The 27,837-nt window shown below is 42.2% G+C and overlaps 2 protein-coding genes across 2 annotated transcripts in view; both read right to left on the bottom strand.

The window, feature by feature from the left end:
- Pdss1 (decaprenyl diphosphate synthase subunit 1) overlaps positions 1 to 9,281 on the bottom strand; it is a 38,059-nt gene extending 28,778 nt beyond the window's left edge. Inside the window, exons 1-3 of the mRNA XM_041641569.1 lie at positions 8,862 to 9,281; positions 2,761 to 2,825; positions 2,245 to 2,365 (exon numbers count right to left, since the gene is read on the bottom strand). Coding sequence (XP_041497503.1) covers positions 2,245 to 2,365; positions 2,761 to 2,825; positions 8,862 to 8,975 — 300 coding nt within the window. The 5' untranslated portion in view covers positions 8,976 to 9,281. The remainder of the gene's footprint in view (positions 1 to 2,244; positions 2,366 to 2,760; positions 2,826 to 8,861) is intronic.
- An 11,087-nt stretch (positions 9,282 to 20,368) lies between these two features.
- The window catches only part of LOC121440743 (amyloid beta precursor protein binding family B member 1 interacting protein), a 100,554-nt gene continuing 93,085 nt past the window's right edge, over positions 20,369 to 27,837 (bottom strand). Inside the window, exons 12-14 of the mRNA XM_041641592.1 lie at positions 27,143 to 27,257; positions 24,179 to 24,282; positions 20,369 to 20,987 (exon numbers count right to left, since the gene is read on the bottom strand). Of these exons, the coding sequence (XP_041497526.1) occupies positions 20,472 to 20,987; positions 24,179 to 24,282; positions 27,143 to 27,257 (735 nt within the window). The 3' untranslated portion in view covers positions 20,369 to 20,471. The remainder of the gene's footprint in view (positions 20,988 to 24,178; positions 24,283 to 27,142; positions 27,258 to 27,837) is intronic.

Raw genomic sequence — 27,837 nt, 5'->3', positions numbered from 1 at the left:
CTGGTGGTAAAGACCGGGGAGAGCTGGCAGGCTGACCAACCCTGAAACTACCCGGGCCCAGAACCCGAGTTAAGTGTTGGCCCTCCCCAACATCCAGCACAGGTGTGTGTGTCCCGTGGACACAGGGCTACAGGATCTTCATGACACAAGGCGGCAAGGGGATGTCCTGGAAGAGTCCCAGTGAGGGCCCAGTGTGGCTAGTGTACGAGACGAGGGGCCTCTAACCAAACCAATGATTCTATGCAATGAACACCTGCATGTAAAGATATATGGGTAAAAGGGTTTACTGCGGGACTCACTATGTCACTACAGCTTCCATGATTAGATTTTCCCCTTAGGTTTTTTTTTCCTTTTTTATCTTAAATTTTAGTTTGTTTTATTGGGGGGGGGGTTTGCAGGGGCAGAGGGTGGATGGGAGCGTATGGGAGATGGGTGAGACTGGGGTGCATGATGTGAAAGACACAAAGAATAAATAAAAAAAGTTAAAAAAATCATTTGGATTTGTTAATGGGACATGCCTATGATACACCATCATATTGTACTGTATTATAAGATTGTTGGAGCTCCTTCTGGATTTAAAATAAGAAGGGATAATTGATCCTTCCCAGTAATGCAACAAACGTACTTTATATGGCTTTATTTTGAAATCCTTATATATGATGACAAACTTTAAAAAGTATAGAATATTTTAAAAGTCACGAAGAAATCAGGAATAGAAGAAACATACCTCAACATAATATTTACAAAAACAAAGTCACTAATGTTACTCAAATGGGAAAAAACTCAAAAAATAATTTTTCTAAAGGCAGAAGAGACAAGGGTATTCACTTTCCTCTCCTTATTCAATATAGTGCTTGAAGTCTTAGCTAGCTAAGTAAGATAAGAAAGAAATCAAAGGGACACAAACTGAAAAGGAAAAAGTCAACTATCCCTATAGTTTGCATGATCCTATAATAATACTCTCCAGACCCTCTAAGAAAACTCAGAAATAACAATTTAAACGCAGTAATAAACTTGACCCCTACAGTGAAAGTTCTATAGCAATAAAATAGACACTAGAAGGTGGAAGGATCATTCACGGATAATGAAAATGGCTATACATCAAAAGCTGTCTATAGATTCAAAGCAATTGTGCTCAAAATTCTAATGACATTCATTTTCAAAATTAATTTGTTTATGTATTAATGAGAACTAAGCATGTGCCTGTCTGCCATGATAAATGTGCAGGTTAGAGGACAACCTGTAGGACCTGCTTTCTTTTCCAAGAGTAGTTCCTGGGGAATCCAATAAGTCAGGTGGCCAAGCTCGGCTGCAAGTGCCCTAACCCACTGAATGATCTCCCTGGTCTTCTAATGGCATTTTTAACAGAAGTAGAGAAACAACCCTAAAATCCATATAGAAGCACAAACTATCCTAGAGGTCAGAGCAATGATGTCAAATTATACTACTGAGCAATAGTAGCAAATCACGGTACTTGGTACACAAACAGACACTAGGTAAGTGGAATAGAATAAAGAATCCAGAATTAAACCTGCTACGCTGCAGATACCTGATTTTTAACAAAAATGCCCAAAATACAAACCCTTCAGCAAATAGTACTGGGACAGTGGACATATACATGCTAAATGATAATACTAGATCTCTGATTCTTACCCCACACAAAAGTCAGCCAATGGATCAAATACCTTAACGTTATTTGAGATACGGTTTCATAGAGTAGCTACCCTAGCTTGAAACTCACTATGTCATCCCGACTAGCCTTGAACTTGCAGTGGCCCTCTGGTCTCAGCTTACCAAGTGCTGGAACTGTGTGAGTTGTTGCCTGAGGCCACTGTTCGTTCCTGGCCACTCATGCTCGAAATAATCACACAGAAACTATATTAATTGCAATACTGTTTGGCCAATAGCTTAAGTGTATTTCTAGCTAGATCCTATCCCCCAAACTAACCCATCTCCATTAATCTGTGCAGCACCACGAGGTCGTGGCTACCTGCAGTTTTGGAGGGTTCTGGTGGAGGCATCTGCCCCTGGGGCGGCTATATGGCTCCTCTTCGACTCTGCCTACTCTCTCTCTATTTTTTTCAGCCTGGCTATATTCTATTAAAGCCATTGGCCAAAAGCTACTTCTTTATTAACCAGTTGTATACAGAGGGGAATCCCACATCACCAAGTCAACATGAAATGGCTGTATTGTTTGGTTGTAATCCTAAAATGTTACTAGATTTCAGTAAAATAAACCCTTACCTTTCTAATGTCTTCATACAGACCTTTCAAGTCTCTCCAGCCGAGTTTAAAAGGGTCAGTGTATTTCTCACCACTCTGTGTTTGACTACAACAGCACACTGCTGGTGTCCGTTGATGGAACCTGAGGTGAGTGAAGATGCACACACATGACTTCAGTTTTAAGTATTACACGCACATGCATATTTATATGGTGGAAAATGAAGCTTAGACTTGCTAGAAATCAAACATGAATCTGAAAAGATCATCATAATTTAGAAACACACAGAATTCTTATTTGCTAAATAATAATACATTAATAGGTCATTTTACTGAACAGGACCTTGAGAGTCAACAGAGAAAGACTATATTATATTCATTGTATTCTGAGTAGAACTCAACTGGCAGAGATCATATAAAACAGCTATCAGGGCTTTTACTGAAATATATTTATTAATTTGTTAGCCTAGGCTAAGGAAAATGAGAATAAGAAGTTTACTGTGATTGTCTTTGCAGCTCCAAGATAGATTATAAACTTACTGTGATATACTATGCACATTTGGGAAGGCAGATGTTAAAGTCTTCGGTAGGCTAAAATAGGGCATCTATAAAACAAAAGGATAAAGAAACTTGTAAGAATATTCCTGGAAAACTTGTTCATAACAACAACTATCCCCATAACTCACAACAAATGTTATCACTTAGTCGGCCATTTATACGAGGGTGCTAGCCCTAAGAGAAAAAGGGCAGTTAGAAGCTCACTTTCCCGATTATGAAGGCAATACATGTCCTGTCAGAACACAGAAAATCAGACAAAAGCAGGAGTCAGTCCTGGTGTTGCAGGTTTGTAATCCCAGCTACTCAGGAAGCTGAGGCAGGAGGATCCCAAATTCAAGGTTGGCCTGGACAACAGTGAGTTCAAGGTCATCCCAAGCCACTTTTAGTGAGATCCTATCTCTAAGTAAGAAAAGAGAGCCAGAGAAAGCTCAGTAGAAGAGTAGTTACCCACTTCTCAAGAGGCTGTAGGGCTAATCTCCAGCACTACCTCTGTACCAATAAATTCATCCCTCTAAAAGCTGGGTCCACATTTATTTCTAAAGCAGAAGAGCCGCAGCAAAACAATTTCCTCCCATTTAACTAAGACTGTTCACAGAACAGGGAAAATTAGAGTATCTTTTAAATTCTCAAAACACACAGATGCCAAAAGCATCATGGGGGATGGTTAGGAAAAGATTTTAACATTAAAGAATTGACATTTACACAGATGCTGTCTATGTTAATTTATGGTTATTACACATATTTGGAAATAGTGCTTCTGAGTTAAGTAATGTCTAATAAATGAATGGACTAAGTGTACTAGCCCAGTGGTAGAACACGTGCTGTGTGTGTATGACACAGACAACCCACCACCAACCTCAAGGGCCCTTGGGTAATATGATCAAAGATCCAGCAATCCTGGGGCAAGAAAGGGTAGACTTGTAATCCCAGCACTTGGAGGTCAGGGAAGCAGATGGACCACAAGTTCAAGGTCAACCTGGGATACATAAAAAGGCTCAAAGAGAATATCAAAGAATTATAGTACACCACTTCCAAAGAACTCAAAGGTGATAATACTGATTCTAGCAATTAATATTACTATTCTTTAACGATTTTTTTGAGATTTTCTTTATTTTATGTGCAACGGTGTTTAGCCTCCATGTATGTGTTCTAGTTTACGAAGTTCTACAGGGATATAATGAATTTGTGACACGGGCATAGGATCATCTCATGCTGGTATTCCTCAAGAAGGGACTCTGGAATGCCAAAAAATGCCTGAGGTCTTCCTCAGTTTCCAGAGAAAAGTTAGGGTAAATGATATCCTCTATTTCAGAAGTTTTTCTCAAGACAAATGTGCTTTCTATAACAGCGAACACGCTGGGCTGTGAAGCAGGCTCTCTTAAACTGTGAACTCCTAGTTGCTATCAGAGGAGCTATGATAATAAAATGAACCTTGTCGTGCACATTGCATTCAAGTGCTCAGCTGCCTTGAGCCCTCTGGTTTCCCGCTTTGGTTCTCCTGGCATTGATCAGAAAGCAATTTGGCCAACTTCACCCAGTATGTCTGTACACCACATATGTGCAGTGCCGGGGAGGCCAGAGAGGGTGTTGGATACAGGGAGCTGAACCTAGACCCTTTGGAATAGTGGTCAGTTGTTCTTAACTACCTCGCCATCTCTTTGGCCCTGTATATTACTATTCTTAATGACAGGATGAAAGGATTTTTAAAAGTACTACTTTACTAATCTAATCTGGCAAAGGCTTTTCTATAACGTCTGTGAATAAAGCTACTTGACAAAAAGGATGAATGTGAAAATAAAACACGTGCTTCTTAGCAATGATGTCTTATGTCTTAAAACCATTATTTTTTTTTCCCCACAGAGCCTAACAACTACTGTTTTGTTTATTTCAAGAAAGGGTATCACTATGTATTCCAGGCTGGCCTTGAACTCACAGATTTGCTGCCTGAGTGCCAAGATTAAAGGTGTGTACCATCATATCCACACCTGGCCACAACTACTTTTTAAAAATTACATCTATTCATTTATTTTGTGTGAAAATCTGTGCATGCATATGCACATGCCGTGGTAGATGTGTGGAGGTCAGAGACAACTTGAGGAAATAAGTTCTTTCCTTCCATCATGCGGGTCACGGGGACCAAACTCATGGTCAGGCTAGGCAGTTGGGCACCTTTACCCAGCTACCTAATCAGCCCACTGTTTTTAAAGCTAGGAAACAGATGCCAGAAAGTCAAGCCTGAAGAACTGACTTACAGGCATGATTACAATAATAAGAGAAAAGTAACTTCAGAATTGCATTCCGCATCGTCACACTAAAAACCTCTATGTAAGCACTCAGAGACAGCACAGGGTTTAGAAACATGTAAGCCAGTGTTTAAAGCTGTTATTTTGAACCAAATAAAATTTGTGTGTGGAGGAGGAGGATTCTTGTTATAGTTATTTTAATTTTATGATTTTGTTTGAATAAACATATATTGCTTTAACTGTATTAAAAGAACAGAAAATGTTAACTTTGCCAAGCAGTAGCAAAGAAAACTGAGGTCTGTTGTTTCCACTACTGAATTATATTTAGTCATTACATCTAAATTACTAAGAATATTTATGACCTACAGATAACTGTAATGGCCCCAAAATTATAGTAGTTCTCTCTTTTGATTTTATCATTATAGGACAGCCTACTTTCCCCCCTTTAGGGATAGAAGTTTTGATATGTAGCATAAGCTAGCTTTGATTTCATAGTCTGGCTACGTCAGTCTCCCTAATAGCTAGGATTTCAGATTGCCACTGCACTCTTTAGACGACCGACTTCTGTTGGACTTCCTAAGTAGTTAATTTACACAAAGGTGATGCTTTACTACGGAACATATAACTAAAGACTGCTCCCTCACCCCAGCCAGTGTCTTAAGATAGTATCTTATCGCATAGCCTAAGTTAAGATCCTTATGTCTCAGACTCTCAAAGGCTGGGGTAGCACTGAGTGTACCACTCTGTCTAGCAAGTGGCATCTTAAAGACTGTTGTTAATTGTATGTTCTTCAGAGGACAGAGCTTGGCACAAATAACAAAAATTTCTGGCTGGGCCACTTTGTAACATCTTTCTATCCATAATTACTCACGGAAAGAGATGCTGAATCTTAGAGAGCAGATAATATATATATATATATATATATAGTATAAATATATTATATAAAACATATTATATAATATTATAAAATATATATTATATAAACACAACAGACAATATTCATAAATATTATATATTTTTATATTCATAAATATAAAATTATATATAATATATAAATAATAATATATTTATATAATATATAAACATATTTATATTATATATTTACAAATATTCATAAATATATAAAATATATAAAGTATAAATATATTATAAAGTACTTAGCTGAGAATACAATATACAGCATGCATTTATTTTTATTTACTTTGCTGTATTGGGACTCATCCCAGAACTTTGCCAATGTCCAACAACTGTTCTACCACTGAACTACAACTCTCAGCTATACAGAAAAATTTAAGATAGTATCTATTCAATTACACCCTCAGCTCCACAGCCAAGATTAAAGACAATATCTATTCAAATCAAATTGTATTCTGTATTCTACCTCAGGGCAGCATTTCCAAAGGGAGAGAATCACAGTATTAAAATGAGGCTGTGCAACCAGTTCTGTGGCTCACTGACCTTCTACTTCCACTCCATTTCCTCTTTTCCCATCACTTGCTGTCTTTGAATGTCAACTCTGCCCCTAAAGATGAACCTTTTTTTAAGGTCTCACACATCCCAGTCTGGTACTGAAGTCATCTGTAGTCACGGATTACCCTGAACTCCTGATCCTCCCACCTATCTGCCGAGTGCAGTATTACAGGCCTAGCTAAGAACTGACTTTTTAAAATAAGAGAATAAGTTCAATATGAATCAAAGATAAAGTTGGGTGTGGTCACTCACTAGGGAAGGGGTGGGAACTAAGGCTGGACAACTCCTATGCGTCTGAGGCCATACTTGGCCACATAATGAGTTCCCGGCCACAGTGGGCTACAGAACAATACCACGTTGGAGAGCTGAAGTTGGCTTAATTATTGTTGCTCTTTGTTCTTAACGTCTGTAGTCCTCGAGAGACCAGAAGTAACTAAAGCACTCATGCCAGAAGCAGACAGCTGATTCTAATATATTTATAGAGGAAAATGAACATGTTGGCACCATTCATGTTTGCTCAAGGAGACAGATATGGAAGCCAATGACAGCTTCTTTCCAGAAAAGCACCTTTCCATGGATGAGGTTTCCTGATGAGCATCTTTTTCCCCTCTCTCTCTCTCTCTCTCTCTCTCTCTCTCTTGTTAAAGCAAAAAGCCAAGGCAAAAAGTACGCAGTGGCATCTTATGGTGGATGCCACCTTCAAAACATGTCCACATCTACGGAGATCAAAACCAAGAGCCAAGGCTTACAATCTTGAGACAGACCTTGCAAAGCCTGTCATCTAAGACTCTCCCAACACACCCTTCTTCTCTGCTGGGAACCCAAAACTGTGAGCCTGTTCCACCTTGTCTGAAGGTCAGAGTTTTTTGAGCTTACTTTTGCTCTTTCAAAGTTGTTTATAAGAGGTGTGGCTACCTAGGGTGTGGTTGCTTGGTGTTCTGAACATTAAGGTGGCCATAGTGGTAGATCCGCTCCACCCTGACCAAAGGTCAGAGATCAAGCATACTTCTTTCTGCTCCTTCTTTGGAAATAGGTTTGACTTAGCGAATGGCTGCCAGCAGGGATACTTGGTCTAGGGTGGGGTGGGTTCACTGCCCCAAACATCATATATTTTTCTTAAGAAATAATGGTTTGATGTCTCAAGTACTGAAGCAAGTAACTGTTCTTTTTATCATGTTAAATCAGTCTTTTTGCCTTCTTTCCCCCTTTCGTATTGGGATATAAAAGTGTATTTATTGAAAATTAAACACTAGGCAGACTCAGAGTTCAGCATTAAGTATTTGCTGAATTGCTATCTTACCTCACAGTTCTAATCCTCACGCCCCTACCCTGGAACATACAAACCCACCGCGGGCGGCAGAAGTCACCCCAAAGAGGTGGCTCACGGCATTCTTTTAAATATTATCTTTTCTATGTAGATAAGGTTGCATTTTCTCTTCAAATTCTTATTTGGATAACTTTTTATATGCATCCACTTTAGTACAAAGCAGGTATTTATAAATGTGACATATTTCATATTGGTATAGCATTTGATAAGTACATTGCCAAATGAAGCATAACAAATCTTACTAAAATCAGAAACCCAAATTTAAGGGGTGGGTTCTTTGTAGATGTAAGGTGAACCCTCATTCAATTACTGTGCGGCAGAAAAGGTCTCCAAAACGCAAAGTGAAAAACTCTAGCTTCAAAAGTCAGTCTGAGAATGTTGTCCGGTAATGCCAACGGCTGGGCAAACTCCACTCACACAGAACCAGAGAACCATTTACAGTGCTAATCCGATGGGGAGAAAAACCAAACTAGAGGCAAATGCAGCAGGGGAGAATTTCGAGGACTCATTCTTAGATAATGATTTTACTTCGAGGAAGTCATAGGTCTCTCATGCCACCCTCCAGCTCATCTCCTTCTAGTGTCCTTCCAGCGCCTTTCAGGTGTATTTTCCCTCCGAAACACCTACAGCACTGAAGTCGGGTCCACCCCAACTAGCATCAACCTTGCATCGCCACACACTCTTCCCGAATTCTAAGGCTAACTGCATCCGAACCCCGAAATTGCTAGGAAAATGAGAGCAGAGGTCCCTTTGGCTCTGGCTGTGTCTGAGGAAGGAACTGCGTCGTCCCGACACACCCGGTCTCTGTGACTAACAGGGCTGCGCTCCACCGCTCCCACTTCAGCCCCCATGTCCCCGGGGGGCCCGGGCAGCTGCTCTGCACTTCGGGCCCCGCGACTGGTCCCGCTCCCCCGGCGTCCCTCTCAGCGGACCCAGCGGGTCAGGCCCGGGCGCACGTGCGCGTCCTCCCATTCATTCGGTCGCCTGCTGTCATTGGCGCGGTGACCTCTACCCCGCCGGCAGAGCGCGTGTCCTGGCCTCACCTGCGCGCGGGTGTCCGAGGCGGCGCGCGTCCCGAGCGGCCCCGCACAGCCAGGGCGTCCCGGCCGCGGCCTCCAGGAGCAGCCCCGCCGCCAGCACCACCAGCGCGTAGCCATAATACTAGTCTGAAAGTCGCGGCAGGCAGTGGCTCCGCCTCTGTCCCAGGCCCGGACCCGGAGCCGGAAGCTGGGCACCGGAAGCGCGGGATGGCACCTTGCTCCCTTCAGTCTCGCAGCGCGGTCTCCTGCTCGCCACGACTCTCCGGCTGCTCGCTCCGGCCCGGAGACGCGTCCGCTTTTAACCAGAAATGTGCGTCCGAACTGTCGTCCCACTCGGGACAAAGTGTGGAGAAATCGGGTTCCGGTTCCTGCTAACCCTGAGGCTACGGTTTCCGCAGTGCTCCTCGCGCGCCGGATCTGCCAAGTTCTCGGTGGACTTTTGCACTCCGTCTCGGAAGTGCCAACTTCGTGTAATTAGTCTACGATGAAGGTTATTGTAAAACAGAAGCTAAGTTGGCCTCTTCCTTCGGCTTTTGGACTTTGTTCTGAAAGCCTTAAAGAGTTAAGATCTATAGTTTGGCCGTTTGTTCACACCTGGATATGTGAGGCCCACTCTTGGGTGTAATGAACTACACAGAATTCATTTTTTTTTCTTTATATGAACTCGCCATGTAGACCAGGCTGGGTTCAAATTCATCATCCTTCTGCCTCAGCCTTCTGGTGCTGAGGTTACTGACATACTCTGCTGTGCCCAACACTATTTGATAAGGCATACGAAACAGCCCGGGACATACATGGGTTTTGTTGTTATTGTTTGCTTTGCTTGGCTCAGCTGTTGAATTTATTCTGGTGTTTAAACAGCATGGGAGGGGGGGTTCGAGACAGGGTTCACTGTAGCTTTGGTGCCTGCCCTGGAACTAGCTCTTGTAGATCAGGCTGGCCTCGAATTCAGATATCTGCCTCCCGAGTGCAGGGATTAAAGGCATGTGCATGCGCCACCACTGCCCGGCTTATAACACTTTGATGAAAAGATTATACATGCTCATAAGTCAATGAGAGGCAATGCAAACACCAGGGAAACTGAAGAAACTTACTGTGCTCCCATGTTAACTCTTAGGAAGAAATAAACAGTTGCAACTTTATGAATCATACTTTTTTCTTGTTTTGCTCCATTCTTAGGGTTCCATTCAAACATGGAATGAATGAGTGAATCAATGAATGAATGAAATAACCCAAGGTAGATTTTGCCAAGATAATAGCGTAGCAATAAAGAAACCCAGAGGCAAACATTAGGTGGAGCTCAGGGAATTCTGTAGAAGAGGGTCAGGAAGGATCGTAGGAACCAGAGGGGTCAAGACACCATAAGAAAATGGCTCACAGAATCAACTTACCAGGGCTCTTAGGGGCTCGCAGAGACTCAATCAGGGAGCCTTTATGGGTTTGACCTATGTCCTCAGCATATATGTTATGGTTGTGTAGCTTGCTGTTCCTCTGGGACTCCTAACAGTGGGAGCAAGGCTTTCTCTGTTTTGCCTGCTTTGGGGAACCATTTCCTCCTATTAGGTTGCCTAGTCCAGCCTTAATATGAGAGGATGTGACTAGTTTTATTATAACTTGATAAGCCATGTTTGGTTGATACCCTATGGGAGGCCTGACCTGTGGATCTGGGAGAGAGGATAAGTGTGTGTGTGTGTGTGTGTGTGTGTGTGTGTGTGTGGTGGGGGTGCTGGGAGTAGAGGAGAGGGGGAACCACAGTCAAGATGCAATAAAGGAGAAAAAAATAAATTTTAAAAAAGAGTGTAGTACTAAACACTTGATTGGTTTTCTTGACAATGCTCTGCCCAGTAGTGATGGAGGAAGGTCATTGGTTAATTAATAAAGAAACTGCTTGGCCCTGATAGGTTAGAACATAGGTGGGTGGAGTGAACAGAACAGAATGCTGGGAGGACGAGGAGGTGAGGTAAGACGCCTCAGACAGATGCCATGCTCCCCTCTCCCCGGCAGACACCACGAAGCTCTGACCCAGGATGGACGTAGGCTAGAATCTTCCCGGTAAGCGCACTTCGGTGCTACACACATTAATAGAAATGGGCCAGGCAGTGTTTAAATGAATACAATTTGTGTGTTGTTATTTCGGGGCATAAGCTAGCCAGGCAGCCGGGAGCCGGGCTGTGGGAAGAGGCCTGCAGCTCCTACTACACAGTAGGATATTGTTACTGGCTGTCTTTTTTTTTTTTCCAATTAGGGAAACAGGAATCAAGTCACACAGGGAAGGATACCAATCCACAATTCTGCCAGGCATTTTTTTGTGTAGAGATTATTCAAAATAGATAAGACAAATCATTCCAGTAAGTATCAATTACAAATAGCTTACTGGTTAGGGATGGGACTTTGTATCTACTCCCCCTCCTCAATGATGAGATTTTGTCTGGTTTGAACCTGTGCAGGTCCTGTACATGCTGTCACAGTCTCTGTGAGATCATATGTGCATTAGTCCCATTTTCTCTGGAAGATGCTGCGTCTTAGAGCCATCTACCCGCTCTGGCTCTTAAAATCTTTGTACCTCCTCTTCTGCATAGATATATTAGTCTTGAGGGAAGGGATTTGGTAAAGACATCCCACTTAAGACTGAGAGCTCCAAAGTCTCTCTCTCTCTGAACATTGTCCAGTTGTGAATCTCTTCCCCATCTACTGAAAGAAGCTTCTCTGATGAGGGTTGAGCAAGGCACTGATCTATGGGCATATCAGTGTGTCACTAGGAGTCGTTTTATTGCTGTGTTCCTCTAACAGAATAACAGTAGTAGGCTTCCCCTGGACTCATGACTTATCTAGTTGTAGTGAGCCGGACAGGATGGCCATTACAAGATGGCGCCGACATCCTGTCTTGTTGGAAATAAACAACTCCATATTTGGCTATGCCTTTGAGAGCTGCGCGTCCCCGCTTCCCACATGCACGGTGGATGAGGATCCTTGAGCCTATCCCGATGCGGTCTGGTGTCAGCTGTTGGTGGCTGCCAATCACAGGGCGACCCGTGTGCCATTTCCCTATTTAAGCAGCTGCCTAAGAGCCCTTCACCCCTTCGCTTCATGCTGTCTCTCCCCTTAGCTCCCTGCCCCTTTGCTCCCTGCCCTTTGCTTCCTGCCCTTCCCTTCCTGCCCCTCGTTTCCTGCCCCTTTCGTTTCATGCTCCCCATCAATCAAGGGTACTCCAGTAAAGCGTGATCTGAGTGGAATCCTGATGTGGTGGTTGTTCTTTCTCGCCGGTCGAGAGGTCCGCCACATCTAGTCAGTAGTGTCAAGTGTGAGTTCCATCTCATGGAATGGACCTGAGATTTAAAGGAAAGTTGGTTACTTCCAATAACATTTATGCCACGTCTGCACCAGCATATCCTGCAGGCAGGTCGCTATTGTAGGTCACAGGGTTTATAGCTAGGTGATAGTGATTCCTAATTTTATGTCACGGTGACAAAAATAACTGGCAGAAACGATTCATGGAAAAAAGAGCTTGTCTTGACTCATGGTTTCAGAAGATTCAAGTCCATGATAGTCAGGAAAAGGTAATGGCGTAGTCTCTCCCCATCATAGAGAAAGCCCAGAGTAGAGAGAACTATGGGCTGCACCTTAAGCTCAAAAGCCCACCCTTACTTACTTACTTACTTCAGGCCACCACCCAAAGGATCCCAAAACAGGCACTCAAAATGTGACCCTCTGGGGACACTGCAGATTCAAACGGTAACATTTCTTATGAGGAAATAATAATATCTTTTTGGAAGAGGTTTATCCTTGCAGTTTTCTTCCACCAGTACTCTGTTTTAAAACACTATTAAAAGATTTTTTTCATGTCTTAGGAAAATTCTGGGAGATATTTTGGACTTGTATCTGTCTCAGAAACAGGTGACTTAATCCAGCTTGTAAGTGGTAGAAACACAGTGCTTAGTTCTGTTCCATGGACTCACAGATAGCAACCACCAGGTGAGATCCAAGACATTACTCCCTGTGTGCAGGTAAAATTATTGGTGGATATGCTGTCCTGTAAATTTATTTTGCATTATTTTCCCTGCTATTAGCATATTGAGACACTAAAAAGATGTGCCTAGGAGAATATCATTATAACATATGATTAGCTACTGTCATTTCTTTCTGTGATAAGGTTAGAAATGAGCTTTTTAAATGTGGGATAGGATGTAGCTCAGTGACAGGCCACTTGCTAAGGCTTGGAGTTTGATCCCCAGAACTACAAAAACAACAACTAATCTAATTCTCTCTCTCTCTCTCTCTCTCTCTCTCTCTCTCTCTCTCTCTCTCTCTCTGTGTGTGTGTGTGTGTGTACTTTGAAATAAAGTCCCACGTAGATCTTGAAGTCAGCATATAGAGGATGCACTTAAACACCTGATTTCTCTACCTCGGGCTCCCGGGTGTTGGAATCACAGGAGTGTGCTACAACCCTCACCAAAACTATACTTTTAAGAATGGAACTAGAAAAGTCAGGATAACACAAAGTAATATTTTTGTAAATTTCTAGAGAATTTAAAAAAAGATGTAGCCCAAAGCCAAGTAGCCTAATGTGAAAATCTCAGAATGACAGATTAAGATTTTGCCAGAATAATTCTACAGTTGTAAAATGGCCGAAAATATATTAAATCTAGATTCGCTGGGGTCCTGGGTAGTGGCTGATGTAGCAAACTGTAAGCAATTAAGGAACATTGTAGAAATGAAGCAAGGTCTTGACAAGTTCAAGATGTGGGCTATAAGTAGGAAAAAGGAGAGAGTCCAAGGAGACTAATCCTCTGAAAGACCCTGTTGGTCTTGGGGGTTGTGCTGGTTCTGAGGACTATGTTCTAGGACCAGCAGTAAAGTTTAAAAGGTTGATGTAAGCATTAAACTAAGAAGTGTGTGGAAAGTGCTCGGTCAGTTATTGCAATAATTGTTACATCAGGCTCTGGTTTGTTGGCTTAGTTAATTCATTGTTTCTTCTAAGTACTGCAGGCTAAGAAGCAAAGTCATTCGAGTTACTAGAATTGGAAAGGCAGAGCCAGGCATGGTGACAGGCATGCCTGCCTTTTAAAAATTGAATTTCACGTCTATTCTATTGATTGAGTTTATTTTCATCATTGTTCTGTTATTGTTACAGTCCTTATATGCTATATTATAGTCTCAATTTTGACAAAATAACCCCAACTATAAAAGCTGCTATTAAGAATAGTTGACATAAACTTTCCCTTTTCGGCTTAGTTTCGGATATGGCAGATGAGCTTGGGGATGGAAGAGGCTACCTTCTTGGAATTATGTGAACAGGTGCTTCATGTTTTCCCATATCACAGCTTTGCTTTTAAACATCAACCCGAACCCTATAATAGGTAAATATTTTTATGAGGACAGGGTGAAAACAAGAGTTCCATCAAAAGACTCCATGTTCTGGGTATATAGTGTGGTAGTATCTTCACATTCTTAATAATAATTGATGTAGTTTTTGTTACAAGTGAAATTTTAACATTTCTTTATTAAATTTATTTATTTTACCATGTGCACATGTGTGGACAGTGTGCGTGTGGCGGTCAGAGGACAACTTGAGGGAGCTGACTCTCTCTTTATGCCATGTGGGACCCGGGGACCGAACTCAGGTAGTTGGTTTCACAGCAAGCTCCTCTTCTTTTGGATCTATGTCTTTGGCTCACAAGTGGAAATCTTTAACATTGTATTTCCCACATTCCTTTGTCCACTCAGAGAATGTCTGTGTGGTGGGGCTGCTACGTTCTACCTTGGGATTCTGACAAGCAGGGCTTCAAGGTAATTTCTCTAGTTTTAGGGATGAGTTACCCAGAAATGTATCAGGAAATTGAGAAACAAGTCTCTGACAACATGTTAGGTATGTGGGTTTTTAATGTAGAAGTAATTTGGAATAGGGGAAACATTTCTAGTTCTGTGGGAAGGTTTTGATCTTCATAACCCTTTCTCTTCTATTTAACCTTTACGGAAAAAAGAAAAAAAAAGAATCGTAGTTCACTTTGGTTTAACTCCCTCGTGGCTTCTGCTTCTTTCACTTTTCTTAACTGGACATGAGAAATGTCCATCACAATAGTATAACTGACTATTTCATATATTGTTTTAGCTTGAATACTTTTGCTTCTGTCCATTTTTCTTACATTACTTATTTCTATTCCTTTTATCTTCTTTTGATCCTCTGTGCCCATGGAAGTCAAAAGAGGGCATTAGGTCTCTAGGTGCTGGAGTTACACATGCCTGTGGACCTCGGATGTGGGCATTGGCAACCAAACCCAGGTCGTCTGGAAGGGCAGGCAGCAAGGCAGCTAAACCATTTAGCCATCTCTCCAACTGTTTCACTCACTTTGAAAATGATTCCCATATTCTTAAAAGCTATACTATAAAGTATTAGGGAATTCTAAAATTTAAACTTCTGAAAACCATACAATTATGACTTTTGTAAAAATTTAGAATTTTTTCAACTGTGGTCTCTGATTTGCCACAGCCTACTGCTTCAGAACCTCATGGCTTTTGTTAATATTTCGTTCTTCTGAGGAGAAGGGAAGGTTAATTTGTTTCAATAAAATACTCAACTTTTGTGTATTTAAAGAAATGCTTCCTGGGTATTGTGGCACATACCTATATTATCAGCACTGAGGAGACAGAGGCAGGAAGGTTATGAAGCCAAGGCTAGCCTGGGTTCTACAGTAGAGACCCTATCTCAAAAAAGCCCAAATAACAACAGGAAATCCTGCTGATAATATTACTATTCTTAATTTATGAGTTTTTTAAAGCAAGAAGCAGAGACAGGCGTTTTTTTATGTTTAAAATTGTTTTGAGATGGGTGGTGGTGGCACAAGTCTTTAATCCCAGCACTCTGGAGGCAGAGGCAGATCTCTGTGAGTTCGAGGCCAGCCTGATCTACAGAGCTAGTTCCCAGACAGGCTCCAAAGCTACAGAGAAACCCTGTCTTGAAAAAAAAAATCAACAAAATTAAACAAAAAAACCCTCTAAATCCAATTAGTGCTGCTTGTTGGTATGTCAATAATCTTGACACAAACTCATCCAATTTCTGTTTACAATATTTGTACAACTATGCAAAATTATTTTGTCATATTGTATGCATGCATGCATGTTTCAACCTCTGTTTAAGATATTTTGTATATTGATACAATTTTAGGATATATTTATCATATTGTATTATACATTTCTACCTCTGATTAATACACTTATACATTATTTACATTTTGAGGCCATTATCTTCATTTGCTGCACAATTGTTTAAAGACTGTTTAATATTCTAATATGAAGTCTTAGTTTTTAAGTTATATAGGTATTAAGAATTATAGGCCAATAGTCATTCATGTTTGTCTCACTAATCAGGTTCATTAGATACACAGAGATTGTATTTTGCATAGATAGATAATCTTCAACCACTCCGAAGAACTGTAGAATATGGCATTTAAATAACTTAGGGTTCTGTTGATGTGAGACACGGTTGCTCTTGGCAGCAGCAATTTATTTCTGAGAGAATGTTGAGCACCGAAGACACTCCACCTGGAGCTTGTTTTCTTCTTGGCAAAACTGGCCTTTGGGCAAGGAAATGACAAAATGCATGGTCAGACTGATACAAGAAAAAGATTGTCAAACCTTGCCAAGATAGGGTAAGACGGTTTTGAAAATCTGTCTACCTCTGAAAATGGTCTGTCAGTTACTCTAGACCTTAGCCAAAGTTGGTTGCTCCAACCTTGCAAATGAGACTTTGGGTGACTGTTCAGGTAGCCAGTGGTCTCTGTCATCTACTGCACATTTTGGAAGCTGCTTGATTGCACTTCTGCCTACTCAAGTAATATTATCTCCCTTCTCAGGTCTTGGATGGGGTTAAAGACTAGATAGTCATAGTCACTTTCTTTTTATGACTTAGTCAAGACATTTCTATTACAACACTTAGACTCCTCTGGATAAAATAATTATTGAAACATTTAGCATATGTTTCTTGCTTAATATTGTTTATGCTGGTTGTAATTCTACTTTTTATACTTGATATCTGTGTTTTTATTGTATATAGTTTTGTATTGGGTTTGGAACTCTCTTATTTAGACAAAAGGGAAAGGCTGGACCAGATTGGGCGTGCCCTTAGGTAACAAAATGGTGTGGGTCTGCCTGCTCTCTTTCTCTCCACTCTCACACCTGGATGCTGGATTCCGTTCCTGTTCCCCATTGTGATCTGTGAGTCTTCCCTTAAATAAAGAACCCCTTATTAAACCCTATTTGGAGCTAGTGTGGGATTACTTTATTCACATTCCCCTTCATCTAGTGCGTAACTCTTCAGACACATGTAACAGAGGCTTGAATGTGTATTTCTCCCTTTGAAGACTTATTGTAAAAGTCCTATTTTAGGGCCTGGAAAGATGACTCAGTGGTTAAGAACAATTCCTGTTCTTGAAAAGGAATTTGGTTCCCAGCACTGACACTGGGTGGCTCATTACTGCCATGACTGAATTCTGGCTCCTGGGGATCCAATACTGTCTGCCGACTTCTAAGGGTCCCCATGTACACGTGCGTGCGTGCGTGCGCGCGCACGTGCACACACACACACACACATGCACGCACGCACGCACGCAAACAGGCATGCTCACAGGCATGCACATATAGGAGAAAGCCAGAGAGATCAAGCCAGACAGAGAGAATAAAAAAATGAAAAAACTTGTTTCAGATTCTATCATGTGTCAGATTAAACCATATGTCTTATAAACTATCAAATGCTGCTTTCTTGTTTGTTTGTTTATTGTTTTTTTCTTTTTATTTCTTTGAGAAAAGATCTATGTAGCCTTGACTTGTCCCGGAACTCATTATGTAGAACAGACTCACCTTGGACTGTCTCTGTCTCCCAAGTGCTGGGAGTAAAGACACGTGCCATCATGCTTGGTTCAAATGCTGTGTTTTAAATTACAGCGGGTTTTACACGGGTATTGGTCCTGATGACATAGATTTTATAAATCAAGATTAGTACCATTGTCTTTATCCCTGGCTTTTGAATGTTCCTCATCCAAACACTTCTCTAGACTTCAACTGTCTTCTTGTGAAGCAACTTCTCAGTCAAACAAAGTAATTCTGTTCCACTGAGCAGAAGCCGCGGTAGTCACTGCCTGGTGGTGCTTATGACTAGAAAAGGCAAATGTCTGTTTGGCGTTCACCAAAAGCATCCCAGGTTTTTAGGTTTTCAGACCATAAGACTTCAGTATTGAACTTGTGCTCACAGAGGAAGGCAAAACAGACGAGGGAAGAGCTGGGGAGTCCGAATGTGCCAGTGCTTTGGTCGGCTACAACCATATTGATATTCTTTTCAGTACCTCTCCTCAGATATGTATCATGGGTTAGAATTTGAGAGCATCATAGTCACTTTGAGCTTTTATAGTCCTTTCTCTGATAAAGGAAAGATCCGGCACAGTAGAATTTAAGAGATAAAGAGCGCACACCAACCCCATGAGACCTGCAGCCTCCGTCTCTTAGCAACATGTCTAAATGATGCTTTCAGGGTTGCCTATGATGCCCATTACACTGCATCCTCATTTTACCCTCTGGGTACCGAGGGTCTGGTCCTTTCCCTCCCCTGATCCATGGCAATGAGTGCCCAGTGCTTTCATTACTGGCCTCACGCTCTGGTTATGCACAGCTTAATAAAGAATGACGCTTCACTCCCCTGGCCTGTGAGGTCTCCTTCAGAAAGCTTTTCCAGTTAGGGAAAACCTCTAGGTGTTGATAGAAAGTTGGGAGTTTGTAGAGTGATGGTGAAGTCTACGTACTCACAATGGCAAAGATGGAAACAGAACCAGTTCTAGGACCTGGGTGCTCAGGACCATGCTTATCATGTGCTACCAGGACTCTGCACTGAGTGGCAGAGGAGATGACGTATTCTCACCAGGCAATTTTGTTATATAAAGTCCAAGCCTTCTATTGGCAGAGTGGGCTGGGTCACTTCCAGGCTGCCTCCATCCTGCAGACAGCTTGGCTGTCAATGGGAACCCATATTTCCTTCTATAGCTATGACCATGAAACCCAAGTTTGTATATTCTGAAAAAAAAAAAAAACTAAATGACTTGCTACTCTTTTGACTGCAGGAGAGCAGAATTCTAAGTTATACAAATGCTCCTGATCTGCAATCAGGGTAGCAATTGTATTTGTTGCTATGTTTTTATTTTGAGTCAGGGTCTGCTTCATAGCCAGGACTGGCCTCCAATTTGACTACAAGCATACACCACCATACCTGGTATCCACATTTGTAAGTGCAGATTACAGTCCTTACGAAAGATCTTTTGTCTTGAGCTCTTTGTAATGGCTTCATTAATCTGTCAGGTTTAAGAAATCTGGACCTGTCTCTGGCCACAGACATTCATCACTTCTTACCAAACTCTAAATCTCAGAATTAGTCTTTAATAAAACTATGCCATCATGCCTGTCAGTATTGTCCCAGGAATCTGCATAAATAATGTCTGGGCTTTGTCTGGGGACCAGAAATTATGGTTTTACATCACTGATATAAAGTCACAAAACTTAAACCAGAATGAATTGATATACGTGGGGTGCTATTTGAAGTGTTTATCTTCAGTTTCAAATAATTCCTTAAGAACATTTGAGGTCACCTTCCTGGAAGTCCCCTGCCTCTGCCTTCTTGCTGTACTTTCACTGTTTGGTTTTTCTTTTCTTTTATACATTTTTTATTGATATTTATGGAGCTCTACATTTTTCTCTGCTCCCCTCCCTGCCTCTCCCCTCCCACCTTCATTCCCCCAACAAGGTCCCCATGCTCCCAATTTGGTTTTTGTTTTTTTAAGTTTGAACCATGACCAGGCACATGTGTATGTGTGTGATGTGGTGTGTGTGTGTGTGTGTGTGTGTGTGTGTGTGTGTGTGGTGAGTGTGTATGTGGTCATGGTTCAAACAAAAAAACCAAAACCCCAAAATTCAAAAAGTAGACTAGGGGTTTGTAGCTCAGTGATAGGCATTTGCCTATGGGCAGGCACCTCTGTGTTCCTTCACAGCACTTCAGAACCCAATAACCAACCTACCCAGCCACACAGAAAACCAATATTAGGGCCAGAGATGGAATCAGCTGAGGCGTCTAAAAGAAATGAAGATCTGCTTTCTTTCTCTTTCTTTTCCCTCTTTTGCTTTTTCTGAAGACCATAGGCACTGAGAAGGAAAATAGACCAACAAGACTTAAGAAGGCATAGGAGCTTAAATCTTCTAGAAAGTCAAATAGTGTTGACACCATACAAGTCTTATCGACTATTTCTAGAAATACTGTTTTCAAAATAAACTTTAATTTTTAAGATTTGAGCTTTCTGAATACAACCAAACGAACCTAGAATATCATTTCAGTGAGCCTGGACTGCTAGATGAAACCCACTCAGGTGGAGACACACAGGATGTGCGTGTGTGCTTGGATGTGTACAGTTAGTCTGAAATCCCCGCTACTTTAATGGATGCGAACATAGTATTTACAACAGTGAAGAGTTTTGTATGACTTTTAGTCGGAAAACATTTTACTAAAATGATCAAGATGCCACGGCAATAGAGTACCAAAACATGAATGGAGCTAGAAATGACCCCAGGCACTAACAGATATCCCTAGGGCATGTTGCCTCTTTTCTTTTGCAAAGCTTTCATGAGGTCCGACATGAAATCTTGCTCGCCGCTCCCTGATGCACCGGGGAGTCCTTGGTTCTCTTGCCTCTTGGGGGGCATTGGGGGCTTTTTGGGGGGCATTGGAGATGACTTGGTCGTCTCCTGGGGGACACAGGGAGGGGGTGGTGGCGGTGGTGGCAATGCAGAGCCTTCAACAGCCGCAGCCGGTGGGGGCGGTGGAATGAAGTCCGGTGGCTCCTCCAGGAAGCCCGGTGGTGGTGGGGGTAACTCGCTGCCGCTGTCCTCCTCGGGCGGAGGCGGCGGGGGCGGCGGCAGGAAGTCCTCGGGCGGGGCGGGGAAAGAGCAGTTGCTGGGGCCCTTGGACTTGGGTGGTAAGGCGGGGCTGCCACAGGTGTCTGAAGATCGTCTTAGTGGAGGGGGTGGTGGCAGGCTGGACTTCGGGCCATGGTTCTCCTTGGGCACGGCTGGGTAGTGGTTACCCAAGCCTTGCTTCTCCTCCTTCAAGAAAGTGACAGCAAAGCTTTCATGATTCTTGACAACACATCCATCATTTGACATTGACGCTGAGAGGGATTGCCCCATTCCCTCCCACACTGGCACTGAGTGTGTTCGGGAGGTCACCTCTGCTCCAGCTACAGGACTGATAGCTGATGCTTTTGACCCCCAACCACCACTCTCTGTAACTGGGCATCTCCCCCACATTCACTCTAGGAAGTGTTTACTATCTTTAGAACAGGCAAGTCCTACGCAGAAGCTGATGGTTTCTCTAAAGTATTAATGAATCCTAACTTCTTGTGGGGTTCTCTCAGTTTTATTTCCAAAAAGACCTCATTCTCCAGGCAACTCAAACTGAAAGCCAGATGGTTCCCTAAGACTTCCTACACAAGACCTAAGACAATCCATCAATGTACTGGCCATATAAAGGAACACAATTTTAGTGCATGCATGTGTACGTGTGTGCATGTGTGTGTGTCTACTCTGCCCCTGTGGCACACCTTTGGTGGCCCAGATTACTCTGAGAGGGGCATCTCAGAGTCTTCACAAAGTCTCCCGGTTTAAAATCTGGCCAAGAAGCTGTGAGTGGAGAGCTCCCAGACTCTAGAGGTAAACCCCACTACTACCATTTTTGCTAAATGGACATAGGATTAAGCTGCCTTCTAAATACTTATCGCTATATCCTTAGGTTAGTGCAGCTCTCAGTCCCCAGCAGAGAAACGTCTTTGTGCGGTAGACAGCAGTTAATACAGAGACTCTCACTGTCAGGAGCAGAGAACAAGGTCGGTGGGGTGCTCAGTCATCAATGGAACATCAAAGGGATATGCCCTGCCCCCAAGGCTCAGTTCCCTGGCACTAGAGGGGACAGGAAGACTGTAAAAGCCAGAGGTTGGGGAAGACAGGGGTGAAAGTGTGTTCTGGACCTTGACCTGCATGCTATCAAGCTAGCTGATATTCCAGCACAGTTGGGACCCGTGTACGAACTCCCACCCCTAGCTGAGGATCTACTGACAGTTGATGGCTACTAGGGGCAGGAAGAATCAATTTTTTTTTTTTTAGGGATATGGTCCTTGGTAGACTTGGCCATGACCCAGTGTATGGCCCTAAACTCGTGAGTATATAGGCAACTCTGGACTCAGTGGGTTATAAGGAAAAAGAGAACACAAAGTTGGGAGGGAAGTATGTGTGGGAGTGACGGGGTATCTGGGAGGAGTTGCAGTGGGGAAATTGAGGATAAATGTGCTCGAAATACATGTGTGCATAGATGGAATTCTCAAACAATAAATAAAGAATATGATATAAAAAACCTCTTTGCTTAAATATCCTGTTTGGTGAAGAAGCTAAGAGAAACTATTTTGTCTGGGTATTTACAAATCAGCCATGAAGGATCTCTTCCTGGTAGAGAGCATGTTCCATTGTTTCCTTGATTGTGGATGCTATTTCTACTCATTACTGTTCCCAGAACAAAGGTTCTGGTTTCCAGACTGTGGACTTCAAAGGAGGAGCCAATAATAAGTGCTACCCACTACCATAGAAGTTTTCAAATGGGAGTAAGAGGAAGCGGGACACCTGGTCTAAACTCTTTACTTGTCTCTTTTTATCCTGTGGGGGAGGGCAGTGAAAGTCAGGTAGAAATTGAACAGCATCTGCCTTGGGTTATAATGAAACCAAGGGCGATAAGCCCTTGATGATTTCTTAAAGTAAAACCACGATGTATGTGCTGTTTGTAGAGGTCCAAGCACCTGACTTGGCTTGAGTCTCTCTAGAGTCTAGAGCATACGGTTCTGTCAATAGAAGTCTTGACAATGATAACAACGGTGCATTTATGAAATTCAACATCTCTAGCAGTTTCAGGCACCGAATTAAATGATTATGTTTTAGGGAAAACCATCATCACTTCAATTTACACTTTATCAGCTTCTGTTTTACTTTTTTTCCTCTGCTTAGCAGCCTGAACCACTGAAGATTAAATTTAGATATTTTTCTACTTCCAATGAATTTCAATTATTTACTTAGCACGCTAAGCTAATTAACTTGTGATAAATTTCTTAAAATTTTTAGATCAGGCAGCTTGGGTATTGTTATTGACATAGAAATGATTTCTGGGGTTCTTTTATTTCTCTGGCTTTGAAAAATACCTCTTTTCAACTAATGTTACAGAAATAGTGAAAATGTAAACAGAAAGAACACTGCATAGAACACTGTCAGGTCTGCAGAGATTAGAGAAACAGCTTTGAAAAGTCTGAAATGGCTTTCAGAAACGCCAAGGCTTTCAGTAAACACCAGTTATCATGTCTACAACTGAAGGGGTGAGCAAAGTAAATTAGTGAAACTGCACCCAGACTCTAGTATGTGGGTGGCAGGAGAGTGCCACAGCTACCTAAAGCTGTTCAGAATCACAAGAAATGCTCAGTAGAATTTAGTCACCTGAGACATATGAACTGAACTAGTAGCTAGATTACAGTCAGCTTTGGTTTTTATATAGATTTAAATTAATCATCATTAATCTCTTTTATAGATAAGTTATGGAGAAATGTTATATTATCCTATACAGCCTTCCTGTCTATCTATCTATCTATCTATCTATCTATCTATCATCTATTTATCTATCTATCTATCTATCTATTTTTCCAGTGCTGGTGATGGAACCCAGGGCCTCACACCTGCACACATGCTGGATAAGTGCTGTGCCACGGACCTGACCTCCACTCTTATTATCTTGTGTGTATTTTCTTCTCTGTCACTCTGAGCACGAATTCAAGTCATTAACAGGAAAATAAAAGTGCACATTTTATAAGTGGACCCCTTTAAAGAATCTTCTGATTTGGTTTTGGGGTTCACTTGGCACTTCATATAGGGCTTCTGACTAACTTTCAACTGCTCTAACTCATGAGCAAAATAACTGAAAATCCCAATGGCTGAGTGATCATGAAAGCCACTGCTAGAAGAAATCCCTCTGTCATAGACAAACATACTTCGGATGTCACCAAGTGGCGTGAATAACAGTTGATTTTAACTTTCACCTTTAGCTTAAAGATACAATATGAAGCCATTTTCTTAAATGAAATCTAAGTTGTTAGAACTTTATTTGGGCTTTTAAAAGAAAAAGGTCCCAGGACCTGTTCATAGTCAGGGCAGGGTTTTATGGGTTTATGAGTCCCAGTTCGCAGGCTTTGAGTGCGGCTGTGATTTACCTTAGTTATTTCAGTTTGTGTCTGGGCCACTTGGAGAACACCACCAGCTGAAGGTGCAGCCCGGGGAACCTGGCCATTGGGTTGGCTAGTGCCCGTTTTAAGTCCTGAGGGGAAGTAGAAAGAACAGAAGAGTCAGTTTTAGAGTTATTGAAGTAAAATCTGCAAACACAACGCACCTTGCTTCCTAAAGAGAAAAGGAAACATTCACAAAGCCTTATGAAAAATCTCAGGTCCACTTTGGGATATGTCTCTGTGCTTACGAGTGTGCTTTGTATGTTTGAGGACGTGTTAGTCAAAAATCAGAAGGCTTTCAGTAAACACTAAGATTTTGCAGTGGTCAGCAGCCGATGGGCAGATGCATACCTGATAAAGGCAGAGACTGAGAGTGCTTGGCCCTAAATGGGACATCTTTGTTGCCCTTCCCCACTTCGAAAGGTTCAGGGAATACTGCCGAAGAGGAGGGGTAATGAGTGCCAGAAATTAGGGACAGGAAGATGGCTCAGTAGTTAAGAGCAATGGCAGCTCTTCCAGAGGACCCAGGTTCAATTCCCAGCACCCACACGGCAGCTCACAACTGTCTGTAACTCCAGTTCCATGAGATCTGACACCTTCACACCAATGCACATAAAGTAAATGAAAAGGAAAAAAAGAGGGCTGGAGAGATGGCTCAGTGGTTGAGAGCATTGCCTGCTCTTCCAAAGGTCCTGAGTTCAATTCCCAGCAACCACATGGTGGCTCACAACCATCTGTAATGAGGTCTGGTGCCCTCTTCTGGCCTGCAGACATACACACAGACAGAACATTGTATACATAATAAATAAATAAATATTTAAAAAAAAAAAGAAAAGGAAAAAAGAATGTCAGAGCTGGATGATGGGGAAGAGTGCCATAAAATGCTGTCTTCCAGATGTGGCCTGAGTGTGGCACTCATGACTCATACCAAGTTTACCTGAGCAAGAACCCCATGGATGGGGAGGTGTTCCTATGCCTTACTTCCTGGCGAGCTTTTGGGGCAGGGAGGGAGAATTCTGTATTAAAAATGTGTTTTTCCAAGAACTAGTGGATATCCCTACATCCGAGCACATAATGACAGCACTAATTGGATTTAGTGGTTTGTTTGTTTGTTTGTTTGTTTCTTTCTTTCTCTCTCTCTCTCCTTCCTTCCTTCCTTCCTTCCTTTCTTTCGACAGGGTTTCTTTGTGAATCAATCCTGGCTGTCCTGGAACTAGCTCTTGTAAACCAGGCTGGCCTAGAACTCACAGAAATCAGTCTGCCTCTTCCTCCTGAGTGCTGGGATTAAAAGTGTGCACCACCACTGCCTGGCAAATTTAGTGTGTTATTAAAAAAAAAAGAAAGAATATATGAATTGAGAGGGGGCTTCACTGGGGAGGAGTGGGACATGGATAAGACCAGGTTTCATTGTATGCATGTATAAAATTCTCAGGAATAAAGAAAATGAATATTAAAAATTGCTGTTTGAGTTGCTAACTTGTTTCATGAAATGATTATTAGTATTCAATTTCCAGTGATTTCTGAAGTAACCCTACACACACTCCTGCCACTTTGTACTCTGCATTTGTGCAAAGTGCCGTTCTCAGCACTAACGTTTATAAATTCAGAATATAGATCCACTCCAAGAAGCACGGAAGATGTCCTATGCCTTGCAGTATCAAATATCCAGCCAAGATTTGATTCTCCATGTAAAAATTAAATAAACACATCCATATTTCATTAGTACGTAAATTTTATTTATATCCAATAAATGGTAAAATTATATGCATACGAAATTTGTTTTAAGGGGACATTCCTTATCAGCAAGTGCTTGCTTTGTACGCTGCCTTCCTAGCGGACACTGTTCCTATCTGTACTAGGGAAGACCTGTGCCGCATTCAGTTCGCTCAGCTGTGAAACGGGATCGGACTCTACACGCGGTGGAGCTCTTCCAATCTGGGCTCTGTATCCAGGATCCAACCAACCATTGACCAAAAGCGACTTTACTGAACATATGCGAGGTTTTCTTTGTCACTATTTCTAAACCATACAGTATAGCAGCCATGTTCTCATAGTGTGCTCATGGGGTTCTCAGACTCTGTCAAAGATACCAAGGGGCACCTCTATTTGTAAAGCAGCAAGCTCATTAGGTACCTCATCTTAGTGGCTCAGTCTTCTCAAAAACACAGACAAACCAAGGTTGTGTTACGTTAAAGTGTGATGCTTAGCCTTGGGTACCAGACTCTTAGCCATCATGTCCCTGAGGGAAGACAGCAGGGCCTGGTCCGCTATCTGATCTGAGTATTCTGTCGGGTACTAATGAGCCTTGCACAAATATGATATTTGTATTTTGGAAAGACACATCACCTTAAAATCACGATCAACGCCTTATGTATGGGTCTATTGTAAAAAGGGGCCGAAGCCTTGTGAAAAGACACTTGTGACGTGATACATGTGGAGCGCATAGATTCCAAACGGTGCCTACGAAGTTTATTTTGCCTTTATTTTATTTTGTTTTATTCTATCTTATTCACCTTATCTCCTTCTCTCTGCTCTTTGCATGTATGCACATGTGTGTGTGTGGGTGTGCTCATGTATGCAGGCATGTGTGGAGACCGGAAGTTGATAGCAGGGTGCCTTCTTTAATTGTTCCTTCATTGATTGATTGAGACAGGGTCTCTCACTGATCTTGGAGCTAACTGATTGACTAGACTGGATGTCTAGCAAGGCCCCTACATCCACCTATCTCTGCCCCCTACTGCCTAGGGTCATAGACTTGTACCACCTCATCAGCATCATTTACACGGCTGCTGAGGATCTGAACTCAGGCTCTCTGGCTTGTACAGAAAACATTTTACTCACTTACTTTGCCAGCTCCAAAATACCGCAGCGTTTGCTTTGACCCAGTGTTCTTGATGATAGACATGAACTCTGAGCTTGGTGTGTGCATGTGAATCTCTTCTCGACTTTTACCTGTAGTTGTCTGAGCTGGCGTTGCTGCCCCAGCAGTCCCCAGGTTCGTCCACCGAGAGGCAAGTCCAGCTCTTGCTACAGCCTTCTGGTAGTTGTCATAGAGGGTCTTTCCATACTAGGGAGGGAACAGAGTGGAGGAAATAATTCCATTTATGTCAAAAGTTTGGGTTCAATAGCTAGATATATATTGAGAGAAAAAAGTCCTATTATTCTGCTGTTTCATGTTCCTTTTTGGGGGGTGTGTGTGTATAGCTCGTTGATTACTTTTTCACAAGTTAAATAATTTTCTAGCAGAATTAGCGAATTCTCCCATTTACAGCCACAACATTCTAATCAGCAGTCTTAATGTAGCTCTTTTGTGGAGCTAGCACTTTCCTTTCTTTGCTTCCTTTTATGGTGGGACCAACCTCGGCCTCACCCAGGCTAGGCGAGTGCTCTACCATGAAGGTACACAATCTCGAGTTTCTTTATTGCACGCTATGTTTGCAGTTCTCTCTGTGAATCTGAAAAGTCTGTTTGGAAGTCAACTCTGATTCTCAGGCCACTGGACAGGTGCGTGTCTGTACAGTCAATCCTATAACAGTAGGTGAGTGATTCCACTACCGAGGGGCACAAAAGCAAACAGATGAGACAACATCTGTACCCGGGAGTGGCAAATGCTGGCCCCGGGAAGCAAGCTTGTTGGCTAACCATGG

The sequence above is a fragment of the Microtus oregoni genome, unplaced genomic scaffold, assembly GCF_018167655.1.
Source record: "Microtus oregoni isolate MIOR12 unplaced genomic scaffold, Mior012 000070F_ref0000104, whole genome shotgun sequence".
Lineage (NCBI taxonomy): Eukaryota > Metazoa > Chordata > Mammalia > Rodentia > Cricetidae > Microtus > Microtus oregoni.
Note: the sequence above shows the minus strand (reverse complement) of the source record. Positions and strands in the feature narration are given on the sequence as shown.